Here is a 19,542-nt window from a genome sequence, read left to right as displayed (position 1 = left end):
TCATTGTGCTGTTTGTGTGTGTGTGAGGAATGTGTCTCTCAGGGTGAGTATCGTGCTGTAACGTGGATCTGATCTCTGCATACTCACTCAACACTTTTCAGTGTTGCTTTATAGAAAATCTTCTCGAACACTAAAATAAGAGCCACACAGTGGTGTAAGATTTAGGTTATTAAACAATAACTATTTTAATTACAAACAATGTGAGAGGGAAAAAAGATAAGAGTGGTGACTAAAGTTACTGAACCTTTAATAAAATACACAAGCTATTCATTTTACACAATTCATGTAAAACTAACTCACTATTTGATTAATGGCCTATTTTAAACAAGAGTGTACTATAACTTCTATAAATCCCCCTTAAACAGAAATGTATAGATTTATATTGTTCACATTCACATGTCTCTTAAACGCTCAAAGATTTTTTTGTACAGGAAAAAAAACATTCAATCAATTGAATATGATTTGTATTTTTAAATCCAGAGTGTGAACCTTCACTGAATCTGTCATCCTGAGGCACAAGGGTTTCTTTCTGTTTTACATGAAGCATTCTTACATAAAGTCATGGAATGGTGGTGGAATGTAACCGAGTATATTTACTTACGTAAGTACAAATATGAGGCTCTTATACTTATATTTTCTGTTAAGGCAAATTTATACTTACCACTACTTTTTAACTTTGCTTCACTAATGTGACATCTAGAGTCCATAGGTTTTGCACACAAATAACATGAAAAGCTTATAAACCATAATACCATGTAAAAAACATGGTGGCCTCTGTAGAGAGGGTCCCCTCGATGTAAATATAAAGTATTTAAATATAAAGGGTCTTTTCTGGGGTAAGGAAAACTACAATTCATACAATTTAGATGAAATGAACTAGTGAAAACATTAGTTTCCTTTCACCTAAATCTTACACACTGGACCTTTAAGACAGACATTTGTGTCATATATAAGTTACATGTTAAATATAATTATTAAATCTAAATGTAAAGCTTGAATCTAAATGTAAATATTAAATCTAAATGTGAATGTAAATGTTAAATGTAAATATTACATTTTAGATGTAAAAGTTTAATCGAAAATTTTGATTTTACATTTAACATGTACATATAGATACAACATTTAACATTCAACTTATATATGACATGAATATTTGTCTGTTTGAGGTAAATTTGCTAAAAATATAATTGAAGTATGAATGAATTTTCACAGTGGGCATCCCATAACCAGACACATCAGCTGCTCCTGCTGATCACGTATATTTCACTTCTGTTTGCTGAAGTTGGCAGTGAAGTGAGCGCTGGACCATAACTTGTGCTGGAGTATTTTGCAGAGTACTTCTGAAGTGTTCGCAGTACTTCCTGCGGCTCGGAGGCAGAAATCAGCCCAGACAAAATCCTTTAATCGCTCCCGAGGCAGCCGCCACTGCGCATGCGTGCACATCTACCAGCAGGTAAACTCCACCATGGCGGCGAGAGGCCATGTGCAGGACCCCAACGACAGGAGACTCAGACCCATATACGGTACGGACTCAGTGTGGCGGTGTTTGTGTGCGCGGAGGTGGGCTACACGGTGTTGTCCTGTGTACGGGCGCATGTGTGCGGAGGGGTGGATGGTGTCGGGAGTCGGAGTGCAGCGCTGCGGCCCCTCCAGCTCAGACCGCGGGTTCTGCTGCCTGCAGCGCCCGATGACAGTGCACCTTACCCCGGTCTGCCACCGAGCCAAAGGTGGCTCGCGGGTACCGCGGGCGGAGTCTGGTGAAAACCGGGCTGTCTCCTTGTTCAAGCCGCAGACCTTCCCGGTGGTGTCCCGTGTCCTCCGGCTCGGAGAGGTTTCTCCTGCTCCGGCTCCTGGTCGCTGTTTGACAGCTAGCCTAGCATGCTAATGTGTCAGCTAGCTAGCGGACATGCTAAGGCTTTTAGCACGTCGAAAAGTTAAAAGTTGTTTAATTGTGAGAAGTGTGTTGCTGTGGCTCCGGTGGACGCGTGTTCTCGCGTGCTCGTGTGTCCGGCCCCGGTCTGAGTGTGTAACCGCTTGTGTGTCCTGCTAGCTAAATGTTACAAGCTAAGCTTCCAGTTAGCATTAAGCATTAAGTTAAAGGACAATGCTCCAAGCTAACTCCGGTATATTAGCCTGCTAGCCAGTTAGCATAGACCTGTTAACAGTGGTTGTACACTGTGCTGTCATATAATAGAAATACCAGATGATCACAGGGTTAACTGTGTATGTGAGTGTATGAATGAACTATAAATAACCTCATGTGTTCACTCTCCAGAGGTGGAGCACAATTATCAGCTAAATGGACTGCAGTTAATTCATTGCATGCTACATGGGGGCATTCTGAAGGACTCCAACTAATGATTGTTTATTACTTATTAATCTACCAGGTATTTTCTCTGTTAACCTTCGTCTCTTAAATGTCAGAAGGAGAAAAGTTAAGTGTCTTGAAACTTTGTTTGACAAATAGTGAATCTAATTATTACATTTGTCACGAGTGATGAGCTGGAAGTTTGACATTTTCTTCTATATCTAAAACAGTTCATTCCACAAATCCACTAGCTGCCACAATTTAAAAAAAAATAAATTATAATAATAATTTTTCAAATGCCAATGTGACAAAGGTTTTGTTTTATATGAAAAACAATATATCCAAATGTAAATCACATCTAAGAAGCTAGAAACTGCAAATGGTAATATATTGAAAATTGACTTAAGTGGTTAATAGATAATCCCAGTAGTAGTTATTGATTATGAATCAATCAACTATGTCGCATTAAACTAAATCAATTTGGCCATCAGAGTTAAGTATAGTACGATTCAGAGTTGGAAATAACCTTTTCTCTCAGCATTCCCTATAGAAGGCAGTTCATTTTCTCCGCTGATGCCAGGGGAACCAAGGAAAAGTTGCTGCATGTGAAAGAATGTCATTCAGAAAGAAAAATGCTTCCTCAAATGGGGCCTGTATGTTTCTCTTATAAATGCGTGGGTGAAAGGAGGAGGTGGAAGGACTCTGTTGATATCCACCTCCTTGTGTGCATTTTAAATATATATATATATATGTGTATATATTTGAGTTATTAGTAATCAAGCTACTCTATGTTGGCTGAGCCCTCTATGTGTGACCAAGAGGGCAGCGAAATGCTTTGGTCCAGTAATGAATAAAAGACAACGACAACTATTACACATCATATGGGTTCCATTTGTTAAAGCACACATATATCTCGTAAAAATGAAACAAGTGCAAGAGCAACTTACTCAAAATTGAATTAATAAGGTGCAAAAAAGGCAAGTTTGAGAAACCGTGAAATGTAAGAAATTTCAGAGGAAAAAGTATTGACCTAGAATGGAACTACTCTCCGGACACTTTAGGACAGACTTCATTTCACCAACAGTCATCAACTCTGGCAGTTTCAGGTCCTTCTGTACTAAGTTTCAGGAAAAACTGAGCAAGCAATCATTTCTCCCTCAACAGTGTCCGGCCTCATTATTTTATATTTTAAAATACAAATTGCAAGTCATAAATAAAGAAAGTAATCATTTGTTGTAGCCTAATGAATTTATTGATATGTACAGCTGTCACCATAATCATGTGTCACACATGATTACACACACACACACACACACACACCCTCTTCAGAACAGCTGCGTGCCAAAATTAACTTTGCCAGACAGGACACTGTGGCTATGTCACATCTATTCTTTCTGTTCAAACTGTCGTCACAGATTAACCAAAGTTGACGAAAGCTTCCAGAAACTTGTGGAACCATTTCTGACTCATCATTTAGTTTCAGGGTTAAATTCTGTCTGCTTTCAAACTGAACAGCACTGACGCCGGATGGAAAATACATTTTAACCACTGAGGGACTAGTTTACTTTTTTTAGTTTTGGAACCACATTTTAATTTGCTGCAGCTGCAGAGCTAAGATTTGTAATTTCCTGTCAAATTGCAGTTCTGCATTTACAAAGGTTTTTAATTCAGTACAAAGCTTCTTATTTTAACAATATAGATTGCGAGCATAGTCAAGTAAAAAACATTCAATGCGGTGAAACGTCCTCACTGTAAGTTATACTATTTACATTTAATCACCATTTCTAAAAAATACTTCATTTGTAGATGTCATAATCGGCACAAAATGCTAAATTAATCAAGTCAATAATTGACAGATTTTTTTGATGAAAATAATCATTCATTGCCACCCTGCTTTCAAACTTTTGCATGATGCATTCAAATCTAACCTCAATCTTGTTCTCCATTGCTTTCCCAGATTACCTTGATAATGGCAACAATAAAATGGCAATACAGCAGGCAGATAAACTGCTGAAGAAACATAAGGACCTGCACTGTGCCAAGGTGGGTGACTCTGGGAGTATTGTCTCTTACAGTGTTGGGTTGTGCTCATTGTGCCCGCTGTTGCCACAAGCCTTTCTTTTTGCATAAAAATATATTTCACAGATGTAGTCTTAAGTCTCGTTCTCAGACCGTTTCCTCTCCCACTGCACTTCCTCATATACATCTAAGTCATGTCCCTCTTTGCATAGACCGCACCTCTAAAGAGATGCACATGCACACATTCCACCTGACTAATAAGACTGCAGCAGTTTGCACTTTGATGGGGATGATGAATGAACACATTCTGCTGCTGCAGGGGACAAAGCTGTGACCTGTGACCACCCTGCTGTCAGCCACACCTCAAAACATACTAAGCTCCAAATTGATGGGGTTTTAAAATGTGTATTTATTCTTGGTATGAATGGAAAGTAACGCGGTAAAAGCCTTTAGTTTGAGAAAGACCTTTTAAATATTTGCAGTCCCTAGGAAGGATGATATTGAACATAATGTAAGTTCTCTCAAAGTTTAAGTAATTGTATAAGTAATTGTTTTATGCCTTGTCCACCCTAATGCGTATATTTTCCATAACTAAAATCATCCCTTGCGTTTGGGTCACCCGTCCACATGTGAACAGCATTTTAAGTAATTTTAAATATGAAAACTCTGGTTTGTGTTTATCTATATTTACATGTAAATAACAATAGCGTATATTTACCAGTTTCTCTACATTGGGTTAGCACTGCGAGCTCTGATTACAAATTTGTAATTTACAGGTGTCTGCTTCACCCAATATTACTTTGACCACAGCATTCTTCTTTGGTGTTTGAGAGACTGTTGATGTAGACTTTATCGGCCTGGCACGCTTGATTGAGAATTTATAGATGTTTTGTTCAATCATAACTGGAGATATTTTGTAAAAGATGGTTGTGTGCCCCAGAAAAGTCAGTTATAGTGTTTCTAAGTACTGTTTGGCTCCATTGTAACTGTGTTGTCAAAAAGATCATGTAGCTCTGACACGTACACACAGCAGAAGATTGCTCAAATCACAGTCACATGTGGTTTTGATTTACTTTTTAAAATCTCTTTCTATCCATGTAGTCATTAACTTTCAAGCATTCTTTTAGTTTCTTGATTTCTCTCTGTCGTTCCCTGTGAGACTCATTGTTATAGTCTTTTCTCGTCCCATCAGGTTCTGAAGGCTATTGGCCTTCAGAGGACTGGGAAGCAGGATGAAGCTTTCACTTTGGCCCAGGAGGTGGCCACCCTAGAGCCCACTGATGACAATTCACTACAAGCCCTGACTATACTGTACAGAGAGATGCATCGTCGTAAGTACACACACACACACCAACGTTTTCATGAAGGCTGGTAATAATACTGGAATGATTGCATGCTCATTATTGTACCTGCTGCTTACAGCGGAGTTGGTCACCAAGCTGTATGAAGCTGCAGTGAAGAAGGTTCCTCTCAGTGAGGAGTATCACTCTCACCTCTTCATGGCGTACGCTCGTGTCGGGGAGTACAAGAAGATGCAGCAGGTATGTAAATCTCACATCCACACTTGGTGTGTAAACATGCAAACACACATGACTAACAGCTGCGGCTTTTGTGCTCCATTGGTAATTTAAAAAGATGGACACATAATCAGAGTAATGAAGAGGATGTTGACGACTGCGTCTTCGCACTTTACAGGCAGGAATGGCCTTGTATAAAATTGTCCCCAAGAATCCCTATTACTTCTGGTCTGTCATGAGTCTGGTGATGCAGGTATGGGCAGGCAGTTATGACACTCATTCACATTCCTTAAATATTGCCGTCATTCTGAAAATGATACACTTGCCACGTTGCTCAGGCCATCTCCGCACAAGATGAAAAACTTGCCCAAACCATGTTCCTGCCACTGGCTGAGCGCATGGTGGAGAAAATGGTAAAAGAAGAGAAGATTGAAGCAGAAGCAGAGGTGAGTTGCATGTCTGCATGACCTGAAAGAGTGTTGAAGTGGTATTTTAGCTGAACCCCAGGATTGACTGAGTTCAGTTAAAGAAATGGGATTTGTTTTGCATGTTTTTTTGATTGCTCTACATTTTGGAATTTGCTCCATTGGCCAGAATGTAAAGTTGACCGTATTGTTTTCTTGTGTGTGCCACTGTAGGTACAACTGTATTTTATGATCCTGCAGCGCTTGGGGAAGTGTGTAGAGGCTCTCGAAGTGATCAGGGGCCCACTTGGGGGTGAGTTGATATGTTGTTTCTGTGCCTGAAAAGTAAAGTCCCTTCATGTTCACTCACAGTGTGTGAGTTCAAATCTTCAAAATTGACTGACATGGACCAGCCAGGATCAGCTGGTTAGATTTTATGGGTCAAACTTTAAGGTCACAGTGACTCAATTTTCGTCTTGTGAACGTGATTTATCAGGAACCCCTAAAGGCTATTTGAGTACATCTAACACAAATGTTCTCTTGGAGGTGAGGATAAGTTGACTAGAATTTAAAGGTCAAAGCTCTTTGTGGACTCAATAGAAACACGTTTTTGACCATAACTCAAGAATTATTACGCTAATTATGACAACATTTTACACAAACGTCTAATTGGGTAAAATGAAGAAGTGATGACCTGTTATACCCAAAAAGTCAAAGGTCAGCTTCACTGTGTTCATAGTATTCTGCAAAATCACTCCCCTGGCCATTATTGAAGGCTGTAACTCATGAACAGAAGGGGAGGTTGTGACCTTCCTCACTGGTTGGCTGAGGACAATGCACATTGCTCAGCATTTCTGCAAACGAGCCAGCTTTAGGCAGACCTTTGGCAGGTTGTTATACATACAACAGTAAGCTGCTCATTATTTACAATTCTCAAGATATTGCACAAATTATGCAGAGCAGCATTGATTCAATAATAAAACAGCCAAACAAACCACTGTGAATCAGCATAATACGATAAACATAAGAACAATACAGTGTTGAGTACACCCAATTTAAAAAGGTTTATATAAATATTTTGAAGTTAACGACATGGTAGAATAGTGCATGAAGAACGAGTTATGTTTTGTGCCAGTTCAAGTCTTATCATCCATGTGTCTCCCACAGAGAAGCTGACCAGTGAGCTGCAGAGCAGAGAAAACAAGTGTATGATGCTGTACCAGCGACTACAACAGTGGCCAGAGTGCAACGCCTTGGCCCACAAGCTACTTCTCAAAAAGTGAGTATAAGTATTAAACCATCACAATCTTAAAAGGCCCTTTACATTGTGTAAGTTTGGGCTGTGAAGTGCAGTACAATATTTGATCATCAATCCAAAGTGCTGATACTAGATTGTACTGTGAGGACAATCAGGCAACAGAAATCAATCCATCCTCTTACTGCTGTTTCTCTGCAGCATGCAAAGCAAGTCAGTCCAGATAGCCCTCTTCCCAGCAATTTTTTCAGCTCCTCGTCAAAGATCCAGAGGTGTTTCCAGGCCAGAGGTGTAAATCATCTCTCCAGCATGTTCTGGTTCTACCTGCAGAGTAAACTGTATTGGCTCAGTAGTGCGCCTCCAGCAAACCACACTCTAATTTGTTAGATCCCGATTTTTAATCAGAGCTACATCAAATTTCTTACACTCATAAATACTAGTCATCAACATCCCTGAATAATTCTCTGAGAAAGCAATGAAAATATTGAAAATTGTGTTGAAGTCATAATGTTGAAGAAAGTACAAAAGAATTCTTGATAAGGATCCGGACCAAAAAGTTTTTTTTCCCCGTCCTTCCACAAAATTTAATGGGAATCCATCCAGTGCTTTTTGCATAATTTTTCCATCAATCAAAGAGACAAACACACACCAGTGATGACATAACATAATTGGCAGAGTTAATATGAGGGAATCTTTGAACATATTGTCTGGTTGTTAATATTCTTAGCTTGCGTCATGCCCTGTGTCTGTCTCTTAAACTTCTTAGCTTGCGTCATGCCCTGTGTCTGTCTCTTAAACTTCAAGTCAAAGACAAAGTATGAAAGCAGTGCAGATGAATGAAACAGCTGATGTTGTGTCTATTTATGAGAGCATACATTTATGAAGCATACATTATGCAATCTGACATGCCTCTAATTGATATTGTAAAGTCACACACAGTATGAGCGTGACAGGAATCAGTGGAAAGCATCTGAGGTCTCTCTTATCCTGGAAAATTATCTTGGAAAATGTATTTTGACCAATCAGTTCCAAAAGTCAATCTGAATTTCCTAGAGATATTCTCACCAAGTCTGGTGAAAAACCGTCCAAGCACACACAGGAATGAAAACAATATGCTGTTTGTGCGGCTCCACCTGTGTGAAGGATAATGATCATTGTTCTGTTTCCAGCCCCGATGATTGGCAGTTTTATCCCTCCTACTTTGACTCTCTCTTCCACCTCATGGATCAGATGTGGAGTCCGCCAGAAGAAGGCGAACAGTGAGTATAAATTATTATTTTATTTCCTCAGCATGACATTGTTTAGTTGAAAAACCTACATGTCAAACACACAACTACAGCAGTAAACACTAGAGTTATTATTTTGTGTTATAATTGGATAAAAAACAAGGGTATGCATTTAATGAAATCTGCATGATGCAAGCTACAGGAAAGTGACCGCTGTTGATGGCAGCTTAAATGATGCAGTAAAATAATCTAGTACAGTGGCTGAATGTACAACAACAGCTCAGCTGCTACTTCATACTGAGTTTGTCTGATGAATTGCCTAATAATCCTCCAGTTCTAGTCTGCTGTTATATTCAGTGATGGTCAGACATTAGCTAAGAGAACTAGTTATTTCGTAAAGATGTTGTGCTATAGTGTCAAACTATACTAAAGTTTATTCAAAACCGTCCTTTTAAGTTATACCTACACCACTATGTTGTTCTTCGAATGACGCTCTAAGTTGGCTAAGGGATTCAAGAGCTCATTCAGTAACCACACAGTTGTCCTTGAAGCTCCTTTGGTTCCGTTCTTCTGTTTGTCTCGAAACCTTGTAGGGCAACAAGATCTTTTCTAAATGGACAAATATAATAACATCCAGCTTCGTCTGTGTCTTTCTGTCTCACTGCAGCTGTTCAGAGGGTGCGGTACATCACACTGTGGCTGAAGTAGTGAGGTTTGTGGAAGAGAGAATTAAGGGGGAGGACTGCAAAGACTCTCGTTCGCTCAGAGGGCCGTATTTAGCTCGGCTTGAATTAATGCACAGACTCAGAGAAAGAGGCTGTGCAGAAGAAAGCCTGCTCGGTAAAACATTGGACCACACAAAATTTTATATTCAGCCTTTTTCCAAGTGCTTTACCCTTTGTGTGTGACCGTTTGTTGCTTGGATTCAAACAGGGGATCCTTTAGAGCTAATGGTGCAGTTCTTTGGGAAGTTTGGAGACAAACCCTGCTGCATCACCGACCTACAGATATATCTACACCTGCTCTCTCCTGAACACCACGTTCAGGTAAAACCTTGGTTCCTGCAGTGTTGCTGAACTGCCTCTAATGAAGTGAAGGGTTTGGCTGTGAAACACATTTTTCTCTGTAATTTTTCAGTTCATTAACCGCCTGAGTGAAGCGGTTCCACTCAGCATGCAAGGAGAGGAGGGATTCACTTTTCCAGAGGATACCAAAGCGTTACAGAGGCATTTGTGTGTGTGTCAGCTGAGTCGAGCACTTGGGCTGCAGCACAGTCTCGACGTGGATGGAAAACTGCAGCTTATCGCGGAACTCAAGGCTCACTATCGTCACGGCCTCAAGTTTGGTAAGTGCATCATTCTTGTTGATTCTTTGACCTCTTGGCATTAACATTAGTTCAGGATTATCAGATTATTCATGGAGCAAAGGGTCAAAATATTATTGCAAAGTCCCTCAAACCATACAGATCCAGGACTTCATTGTGTGAATGCAACACGTATCACACACTCCCTGACCAGAAAAATGGAATCCCTTGTCTGTTCCCACATTTTCAGAGGCAGTGATTCTTCATCAAATCATACTTATAAAAGAGGCCACTGTTGTTTTTGCACATGATGAGACAAAAACGATTCTATATCGAAAATCTACTGTTGCATGAAGCGTCTGTGGGTGTTAGACAGGAGATTTGCAGATTTGGGAGAGAATTGCGAAAATGCCAGTTACACAATCTGCTGAGTGTTTTCCTGAGGTATTTTTCTGCTTTAATGTTCAATGAATTCCCTCCTCAGTCCTTAAATAAATATAACTGGAAATCAGTGCCTTCTGTTGTAGCATCCAATCAGAATGTTCAGTTCTCTGTTAGGCCTTTAGAAAGTCCAGGGACTTTCTTCAAGCAGGGTACTAAATTTAGACCCCTTTTCTGGAGAAAGACTTTAAGGCATCTGTACTATTCTTTGTTCATTTGCTCCATTTGAACAGATTGACTCTGAGCTAGGGTTGTGTGTTTGGATGAATATATAGTTAATTGGCGAATCTGTATCGTTTAATTTTTTGGGGGGCGATTTGGTCATTTTATTTTGCTAATATAATGGTCTCTCTCATCGAGAATTCATTTTTAACATTCAAATTTTCTCTCTATCTCATTCTATCTCTCTCTCCCACTTGAGCTGACATTCATACACTCACATACACCCATGCAAATATATTGTCAATGGACAACGGTTATTCTGCAGAAGCTATCGCCTAACCCTACTGTGAGCATTGTATTGTTGAAAGTTGGCCTTTGCAATATGACGTTATAGATTGTTTGATGATAGAAAAATGTCTATTGCTTCATATTATACTTAATTTCGAATAGGGCTTTATGTTCCTGCACACAGCACGGTAACAGGCAGGAAAGCTGCAAGAAGGCAACGCAAACAAACATGGAGGAGAATAAAACTAATTCTGAACAGGATAAGGACTCTTACAGTCAAGATAAAACCAGGAGCTCAAACTAAAACAGCAGCTACCATACTTAACGGACTGGTTGCCTAATGCTGTAAAATGAAGGCTACTTTTCTATTGTCAAAAACCACCTACATGCATGAATACAAGCAAACAAGAAAACACTTACCAGATATACTACATTTTAATTGAGCATGGAAATAATGAAAATAAATGACATATAGTAAGTTAGTTTTATGTTTTTATGGTGATTATGCTTGAACCCAGAAGCTTCACAAACTAATAAAACCCTCTGCTATGACTAATTTATCACCAACCATTTTTTATTAGAGAAGCCTGTTGCCATTGGCACAGATAGAGACTCTCTCTCTCTTTTTTTTTTAAATTTTTTTTTTAATGAAAAAGATTAAGAAAGTATCTGTATTGAAATTCATGACTTGGTATCTGTCTTGAAACCAACACTACCTCAGACTCGGACATTGTAAGATGCTTTTTGTCAGGACACAACCTGAAAAATCATGAAGGAGACAACAGCTGCAGTTGTAACTTGCATCTGCAAAGACATGACCCCAATTCATACAGTCGATACAGTAATGCAGTTAGCATATGCATGTTTATCTGGATATGAAATGTGAACTGTCACTGACTTATCAATCTCTCTGTTAACAGGGAAGAACGCTCTGAAGACGGAGCTGCAGTTTTCCGATATGTATTGTCTCATGGCAGCTCATGTATACATTGACTTGTGGAAGGAGACTGGTGAGTTTTTCTTGCTCTATTATTCCGTTCTCTTCTCTGACTCGGTAATGTCATCTCTGAATGTGTTGCCGTGTGTGTTGCAGGGGATGAGAACATGGTGTGGCAGTGTTTGGGTCTGCTCCAGGAGGGTCTGTCTCACAGTTCCTCAAACGCCCAGTTCAAGTTGCTGCTCCTGCTCCTCTTCTGTCACCTCGGAGCCTTTGAGCCTGTAGTGGACCTTTACTCCAGCTTGGACGCCAAGCATGTCCAGCATGACACAATAGGGTCAGTACATAGTACAGTTACCTTCAATTACATTACGGGTTGTGTTTAACAAGCATTTCAAAAACCCTCCTAAGAATCCTGTTGAAAGTGACCTTGTCCTGAGATCACAAGGGAAACATTGAGTTTGCCTGTTCACACCTGGAATTAAAATGTGTTTTGAATATGTTTTTCACTTCTCCAGTCTATATGCAAATAAATACATAGGTCCTTTTTCAAATTGTGTGTGAGTGTGTGTGAGAGTGTGTGTGTGAGAGAATGTGTGTGAGAGAGTGTGTGTGAGCACACAAAAATTTGCTCAGTAGGCAGTACCTCATATTTGTTGAGGACACATTCACACAGCAAACAGAGCGTGGCCACATGCGTGCCAGACCACCTCTGAATGTGATTGGATCTCGGGATGCATTGAGGACGTATTTGATCTTAACACTGACCACTTGTGATCGGATCACGCAGAGCAGATGTTAATACTAGGTCGGAACTGGGTCTAGGACTCAGTGGTTCTGCTTCAGTGTTTTCACAGGAGATTTTAGTGTCAAAACCCTTTTTTCTGTTTAACTTCCAGGTTTCTGTTAACACGTTATGCTGAGTCATTGGGTCAGTTTGCAGCAGCCTCCCAGTCCTGCAATTTCTCCCTCAGGTTTTTCCACTCTAATCAGAAAGATGTAAGTTTGTCTCACCTCTTGTTTTGTTTCCTGAGACTTTTAAATCCTGGATCTCTGTTATGTTTTCTGCTTCGTTCATCTATATTACTTAATTTATTTCTCTCCTTCTCTACTCCAACTTTCTTCCTTCTACTTCAATTTTCTTTTCTATTCTTCCTTATCTTTCCACCAGACCTCAGAGTATATCATCCAGGCGTATAAGTATGGTGCGTTTGAGAAAATCCCAGAGTTCATCGCCCTCAGGAACAGGTTGAATCAATCTCTGCACTTTGCCCAAGTCCGCACTGAGAGGATGCTGCTGGACCTGTTCCTCGAGGCTGATATGTGAGAAGATACTCAACACACACTGTAAATTCTAAGGACTTGTGCTGTTTAGCTGGACTTTTAATTTGCAAGTTGCCTCTCATGTGTTTTCCAGTGTGTTGAGTCTGGAGGAAAGTGTGAAGGCCATGTCTTTGTCTGCAGAGGAGGATGACATCCCCTGGGATAATATGAGGGACAACAGAGACCTGACTGTTTTTACCAGCTGGGACCCCAAGGAGAGGTATAGATTTATTTTCATTATATATATAATTTTTTTTACACAAACAGAGACCCACGTACCTGATCAGAAGCTCTAGTACACCAAATCAACCCATCCTCCCTTCCTTTTACAGAAAGATAACTGATGAGCATCGGCGTCGCTCTGTAGAAGAAGAGTCCGTGTGGCTGAGGATACGTTCTCTAACACTTCGCCTCCTCGCCTATATGACTGGTCTGGGACACGCACCCTCGCAAAAGAACTCTGAAATAACCAACGAAAACGGAGTCAGTGACAAGAGCTCGATTCTCGGCAGCCTGCTCTCTCAGCTCAATCAGACTCTGCAGACAGCCGCTCAGATGGCAGAGAAACACATCCAGGTACGTTTAACACACAGGCACCACACTTTCTGAAAATCCAATGAAACTTTTTATTGATAGAGAAAGCAAAAAAGAAGACAAGGGTTACGTACTCCTCCAAAATGTTTTCTAGTTTGCTGCTGGTTTGATTAAAAGGACTCAAAAGTTTTAGTTTAAAATTAAAAAAAAAAAAACCTTTATGTCTTATTTTTTACAAATAACAACATTTAATGTTGTGAAGTTAAAAAATATTTCCAGAACATGTGAATGACATAATATAGAACATTACGGTAATGATGTTACTGTTGCACTGCAGTATCCATTCCTGGGACCACCCTCCACCCGCCTGGGTCAAGCTCTGTCCAGCGGAAGCTGCCAGTGTCAGGCTGCAGCCCTCCAGCTGTCTGTCCACCTGCAGGAGCTGGAGACTGTTGGACTTGGTAAAGAGATGACAGTAATATGAGGTGTACAACCTTGATGTTGTCTCTTGTTTTACGATGACTAATCTTTTTGTTCCGTCCTAGATGAGTCGTTGGAGCTTCAAACCCAGATCTGTAACAGTTTCAAATCAATAGTGGTACAACTACAAGGTGAGTTAGCAGCTGGAGTTTTTCATCTCTTCATCAATAAAGACATTATTATAACATTATTCGGTGCTTTGTTTTTCCCCTCTTACCATCTACAGAAATACTGAATAAATGCAAAGGGGATTTATTGGAAATGAAAGACAGCACATTGAAAACCTGGCCATCCTTATTAGAAAACCTTATCTTCTTTGTTGAGGTGAGGCATCGCTGTGTTTGCTTGTTTTCCTAATTATTCAAAATATGATATACTTTGATATGTATATCATATATGTTGGTATGATATTTTGTGACATAATCATGTTATTCTCTGCAGACGGTGTGCATAGTTATGTGGATGGCTAGTTACTGTGCCAAGATCCTACGACCACTCAAAACTAGTCTGCAGAAGAAGAAAAAGAAGAAAAAGGACGCAAACACAGCTCTGGTACAGTCCCCTCTGTTTACTCCTCATAAACACACATGCATAGAACATTAAACACTCCTGCTCCTGACTTTGTGATCTGATCAATACTTATTAAGTGCAACTCCACTGATATTGAGTGTCTCTTGCAGCCAGTGGTGGTGTGTGGGTTCCAAGAGCTGTCGGGGAGCTTGCAGGACCTGCTTACCCAGGCTTTGGAGCATATAAATGGGCAAGAGACTGGCATCACAGCCCTTAAATTAGCCAGTTTAACCTTGGAAGGATACAAACAGGTGAGTGATACTGTTTCTTGCTCCCATCCTGTTTTTCCACTAATAGAATATCAAAATGCTGCTCCTTGTCTTCCGAAGCCTCAGAGAAGCCTCAGATTCATATTTGTATTATTTTGAAGCAAAGAGCTCTTGATTTCTTAAATATTTCTCACTGACGGTTCAAAATGTAATTCATGACATTATAAAGAGCCAAATTCTAACACCTGAGATAATGAAACCATCAAATGTTTATTTTTGCTTAAAAACTCAAATTATGAATGAATTTTTACATATTCGGTTGATTGTTTTCTTGTTGATCAATTAATCGACCACCACATCCCTTGGAAAGCTGCATAGCTTTGATAAATCATAGATGAGCAGGGTCGGGATGCGATCTGCTGGTTTTCAGCTGCAGAGTCGGTGCGAGAAGAGACTCAGGAACAAATCTGAAATTAACTTGTTGACCTAAAACATTGAGTTTTTGTTTAATGGGGAAAATGCTCCACTCATCAGCCGACATGACAGAATATTTCATTCAGGTTTGTCAGTCCTGGAGAAATCAGAGGTTTGTAGCCATGCTACTTTTGTCTAGACTGAAAAATAGAACAGCTATGGAATAGTTTCAACTCTTTAACAAACATCTGTTTATTTGTTTGTTTCATCTAGGGCCAACATGAGGTTGATGTATATGTCAGGTTATTTTGTACAATAGATACTGAGAGTGACATAGAAAATGTCATGTCCTGGTGTGAATGGAAAGCTCTTAATCAAATGTTTTTTGTGGGTGTGACATTTCTTTTGTTTTCTGATGAGCTCTGAGGTTTCTCTTTCTTTGTCATGTGTTTCAGGAGGAGGCGTCGTTTATGAAGGCTGCTATGGACAAGGTGCAGAGCAGCTACCTGCGCTCGCTACAGGAGGTGGGAGATCTGCTCAAAAAGAGAGCAGAAACTATAAAGAGCCTCAAGATCTGAACATCGTCATTCACCCCTGAATAAGATGACTATACTCCCACCGTCAACCCCCGTGTTCCCCACATCACCGTCTGTCAGCCCACCAGCTAACCTGCAAGTCCTACTTTTTACTTGCTGGTCCAACAAACCCAGACCCAACACGCCCATTAATCATTTCCACCCTCTCTCCCTTCCTGCATATTTCTCACTCGGCATTCATGAGCTCTCAGTCTGGATTTTTTTCTTTTCTTCCACTCCAACAAACACCTCTGGGACATTAGTGAACTCATAGCACATAAGCTTGTAAGAAAACTCATAAATTTATATAAGTGAGAATGAGAGGAAAAAAACATGCTCCTTTTGAAATAAAGCAAATGAACAAGCAGTTTTAGATGAACTAATCTAATAAATTATTGTACATAGTGAAGAGCAACTACCACAGATGGTTGACTAAATGACAATATAAGGCACAGTAAACCACTATTTTGTTTCATCTTTATTCCTCACTTTGTTTTTTCTGGTGACGGCAATCAAAGTAAAACACAGTGACACACACACACACACACTTTGAGGAGGAGAGTTCTGTCAATGTGCTGCTCTTTCAGCTGTTTCTCTCTTTCAAAAAAGAAACTGGCACAATTTTGCATTAAACTGATGCACTCTATGGAAGTATGGACACCTGGCTCGCAGCCGGAAGCCTTTTTAAGTTTCCCATTCAAGAATTATCGCGTCACACTTGTGTTTGGGTTTTTGTGTGTGTCTGTCGTGTGTCTCGCTTTGGTGCTGAAAGTGGAACCACCTCTGTAGTTGCAGTATTATAATGAGCAATGTTGAGTTCAGTAACCAGCAGGACATTTTTTCTATTAAGAATTCGCTGCTGTGGTTTCGTTTCGTTTCTCCTCAGTACGAGTGGTGCTTGTAAAACATGTCTACATGGAATTGGGTTGTTCCAGCACAAAAACAAAAAAAATCAGGCATGGCTCAAATCATCACAATCCTTTAAGACTGGACTGATTATGAATATTTAAGAGTGCGATTGTCTAATTTTGAATGTTCACCACAAACTGTTTTCCACTCCCATCATCCATGATTTACCGTTTCCTCAGACATGCAGGGTCCTTCCAGCAGTGTGACACATTCATCAGTATGCAACGACTATTAATGAAATGAAGAGAAAGATCGTGACAACTCATTCATGAATACCTGTGTGTGTAGTGACAAAATGTCAAATGCAAAAATTCACAAGATTTGACAGATTCTAGATTGTATATTCTGTCTTAAATATATTCTAGTTCAGTCTAGACCAGACCATTGAAAGGATTTTGTCCACTTTGACCCAGATCTGATTGTACAGTCAGTTATTTTCACCCAACATGCAGATTTGTAGACCATCACTTCCTGGGGTGGCTCGTTCCTTCCTATCAATAATGGCTCGAACCCAGAGAGGTGTGTTTCCAACATTGGACCTAATTGTAAATAAAAGTCAAGGCAGCCTTTTCAAAGTACAGCGTGAAAGGACGTAAGTGCGTTTTTAAAAGCAGCTGCAGTAGAAGACTTTTAGATTTGTCCTGTGTTCATGTTTTTGTTATTCCCACCAACTCCTTCCCAAACAAGACTCATGAACCAAAACAGCGTCATCGCCCTCAGCATCTTCTCCTGTTCTAAATAACCAGTCAGAGGTAACCCAGAGGAAAAAAAATCAGTAGATGAGACATCACCAAGGAGCACTGACAGATGACTGCTCATTCTGCAGGTAGTGTGCAGTTTGCTTTTTCACCATTTTATTGAGACCTTGGCTGAGCAATGTGAAAATGTGACTGAATCCTCCCCTTCCTGTTAAATCTTGTATATGCATACAATCACATACACATCTGCTAATAAATGCCTTTTTTTGAAGAGCTGATCTCATCTGTCTGAATGGAGAAGATGTTTGTGACCTGACTACGTGTGTTGTTGTCCAGGTTCAGAGTAATGGTTGACAATCTGGAGTGTCATCTCACCACCCTCTTTTGTTAGAAAATGGAAAACAGAAACACTGGAATGTCTAAGCTTTTTTTAAATAAAAAAAAGACGTAAATGTGAGCTTGTTTTCTGTCGTGTAAAGTCTTTTAACTTTTTTTGTGTTAATTATTGCTTTCTCTCAGAATAATTGATAAATGAATCAACAGATTAGAACGTGTATCTGCAACTATTTTGATCACTGGTTGTTTCAGTTATTTTTAAAGCAGGAATACAGCATTGATGGAAGTACTAAGCTGCTTTGGTTGAGCAGTGATTTAAATTAAAGTACTTCACTGCAGTATAGAACTGAAGAATATTTTACTTAGCTTTTAACCTCTATACTTTAATACATTCAGATTGAAATGTACTTTTTACTGCAGCACATTTGTCTGAAACTGCATGAATCATATTAATAATACAAAATATTATCCACAGACAAAACTTGTTGGTATCAGAATCAGAATTATTATAGGTAAAATAAGACTACGATGCAAAAAGGGGATAGGATTATGTGATCATCAAACAGAAGAATTAGTGGAACATGTTATTCTTCACTGCCAAAACTCTCATGCAAGCAAAATTAAAGTGGGAATCAGGCATTTTCAGCGACCTGGAGAGACCCTGGCCCCCTCATTTTACAATTACGACCTCCATAGATGAACATCTAGTATTCATATTAACTTCATCTAGGCTAAAAATGTATTTCACCACTCCATATAGGGAAATAAATACACTGGTGACGTAACAGTGAACAGCTTTAATAGGCTGAGTGTGTAGAATTTAGTGATATCTAGTGGTGAAGCTGCATGTTGCAGCTGAAAAGCCCTCACCTCACCCTCCCCTTCCAAACAAAGAGAACCTGTGGTAGCTTCAGTTGTCATAAAAACTCAAAATATATTTAGTTTGTTTTGAGCTTTGGACTACTGTAAAAAAAAAACACATGGCGGCCTCCAGAGAGGACCCACTCCTAATGTAAAAATAAAGTATTTAAATATAAAGGGCTCATTCTAGGGTTTAAGAAAACAACAATATGTACAATTTATAAAACACAGAGAAAACATCACTAGGATTAGGATTTTATACCCCCACTCGGATTTCCATGGCTGTGCCCAAATAAAGCTCTTTAAGTTTATCTTTACTTTAAATAATGTAAAAAACACCAGTTATGTAGATATTGAACAAATATAACATTGAAAATTGAACATATTGAACAAATATAACAAACACATAAATATATGTGTGTGTGTGTGTTAGTGTGTGTGTGTAGGCATACAGCTGTTTAAGATTAATGTTTATTATGCAGGTAAAGAGCTGATTTAATAAATTTTTATACTGAAAAAAAACAATATCCACAAACTTCTTATGGAAGTACGTGCGTGCATACATTTGGAGCGGTGGGGGCTCTCCGGCTCTGGATAGATGGATTCCATTAATTGACAGAAATTTGACTAATGAAAAGAATTGAGTGAACACTAGTGGGCGTAGTTTTTATTTACTCCTGTGTTTGTTTGTTGTTGGGTTTAATTAACCCTGACTCGTACGCCTGTGCCAGATGCAGTACCGAGTCAGTACCTGTAGGTGGCAGCTACACACT

General features: G+C 39.6%; 1 protein-coding gene across 2 annotated transcripts; it reads left to right on the top strand.

The window, feature by feature from the left end:
- The first annotated feature begins 1,367 nt into the window (after positions 1 to 1,367).
- Positions 1,368 to 18,029, top strand: naa25 (N-alpha-acetyltransferase 25, NatB auxiliary subunit). Of its 2 annotated transcripts, XM_020082376.2 has the most exons (24): positions 1,368 to 1,523; positions 4,266 to 4,351; positions 5,520 to 5,658; positions 5,750 to 5,868; positions 6,023 to 6,097; positions 6,183 to 6,290; positions 6,483 to 6,561; positions 7,416 to 7,527; positions 8,673 to 8,762; positions 9,397 to 9,569; positions 9,663 to 9,775; positions 9,867 to 10,074; positions 11,844 to 11,933; positions 12,017 to 12,197; positions 12,760 to 12,859; positions 13,032 to 13,183; positions 13,278 to 13,403; positions 13,516 to 13,759; positions 14,055 to 14,178; positions 14,263 to 14,328; positions 14,424 to 14,521; positions 14,639 to 14,749; positions 14,878 to 15,018; positions 15,846 to 18,029. In XM_020082376.2, the coding sequence occupies exons 1-24, from the start codon at positions 1,466 to 1,468 to the stop codon at positions 15,966 to 15,968; spliced, it is 2,916 nt and encodes a 971-aa protein (XP_019937935.2). In that variant the 5' UTR covers positions 1,368 to 1,465; the 3' UTR covers positions 15,969 to 18,029. The 2 variants fall into 2 exon arrangements, with proteins under 2 accessions (XP_019937935.2, XP_069370396.1); XM_069514295.1 differs by lacking the exons at positions 1,368 to 1,523; positions 4,266 to 4,351; positions 5,520 to 5,658 and having other exon boundaries at positions 5,963 to 6,097.
- Positions 18,030 to 19,542: the final 1,513 nt, after the last annotated feature.

Source organism: Paralichthys olivaceus, chromosome 18 (assembly GCF_024713975.1).
Source record: "Paralichthys olivaceus isolate ysfri-2021 chromosome 18, ASM2471397v2, whole genome shotgun sequence".
NCBI classification, from domain to species: Eukaryota; Metazoa; Chordata; class Actinopteri; order Pleuronectiformes; family Paralichthyidae; genus Paralichthys; species Paralichthys olivaceus.
The sequence above is the reverse complement of the archived record's forward strand: the minus strand, read 5'-3'. Positions and strand labels throughout refer to the sequence as shown.

Excerpts from the sequence above, each read along its gene's own strand:
- naa25 (XM_020082376.2), top strand. The coding sequence starts at position 1,466 with ATGGCGGCGAGAGGCCATGTGCAGGACCCCAACGACAGGAGACTCAGA. Across the intron at positions 9,776-9,866 it reads CTCCTGAACACCACGTTCAG|TTCATTAACCGCCTGAGTGA; the intron begins GTAAAACCTTGG and ends GTAATTTTTCAG. Across the intron at positions 13,184-13,277 it reads CTGTTCCTCGAGGCTGATAT|TGTGTTGAGTCTGGAGGAAA; the intron begins GTGAGAAGATAC and ends TGTGTTTTCCAG.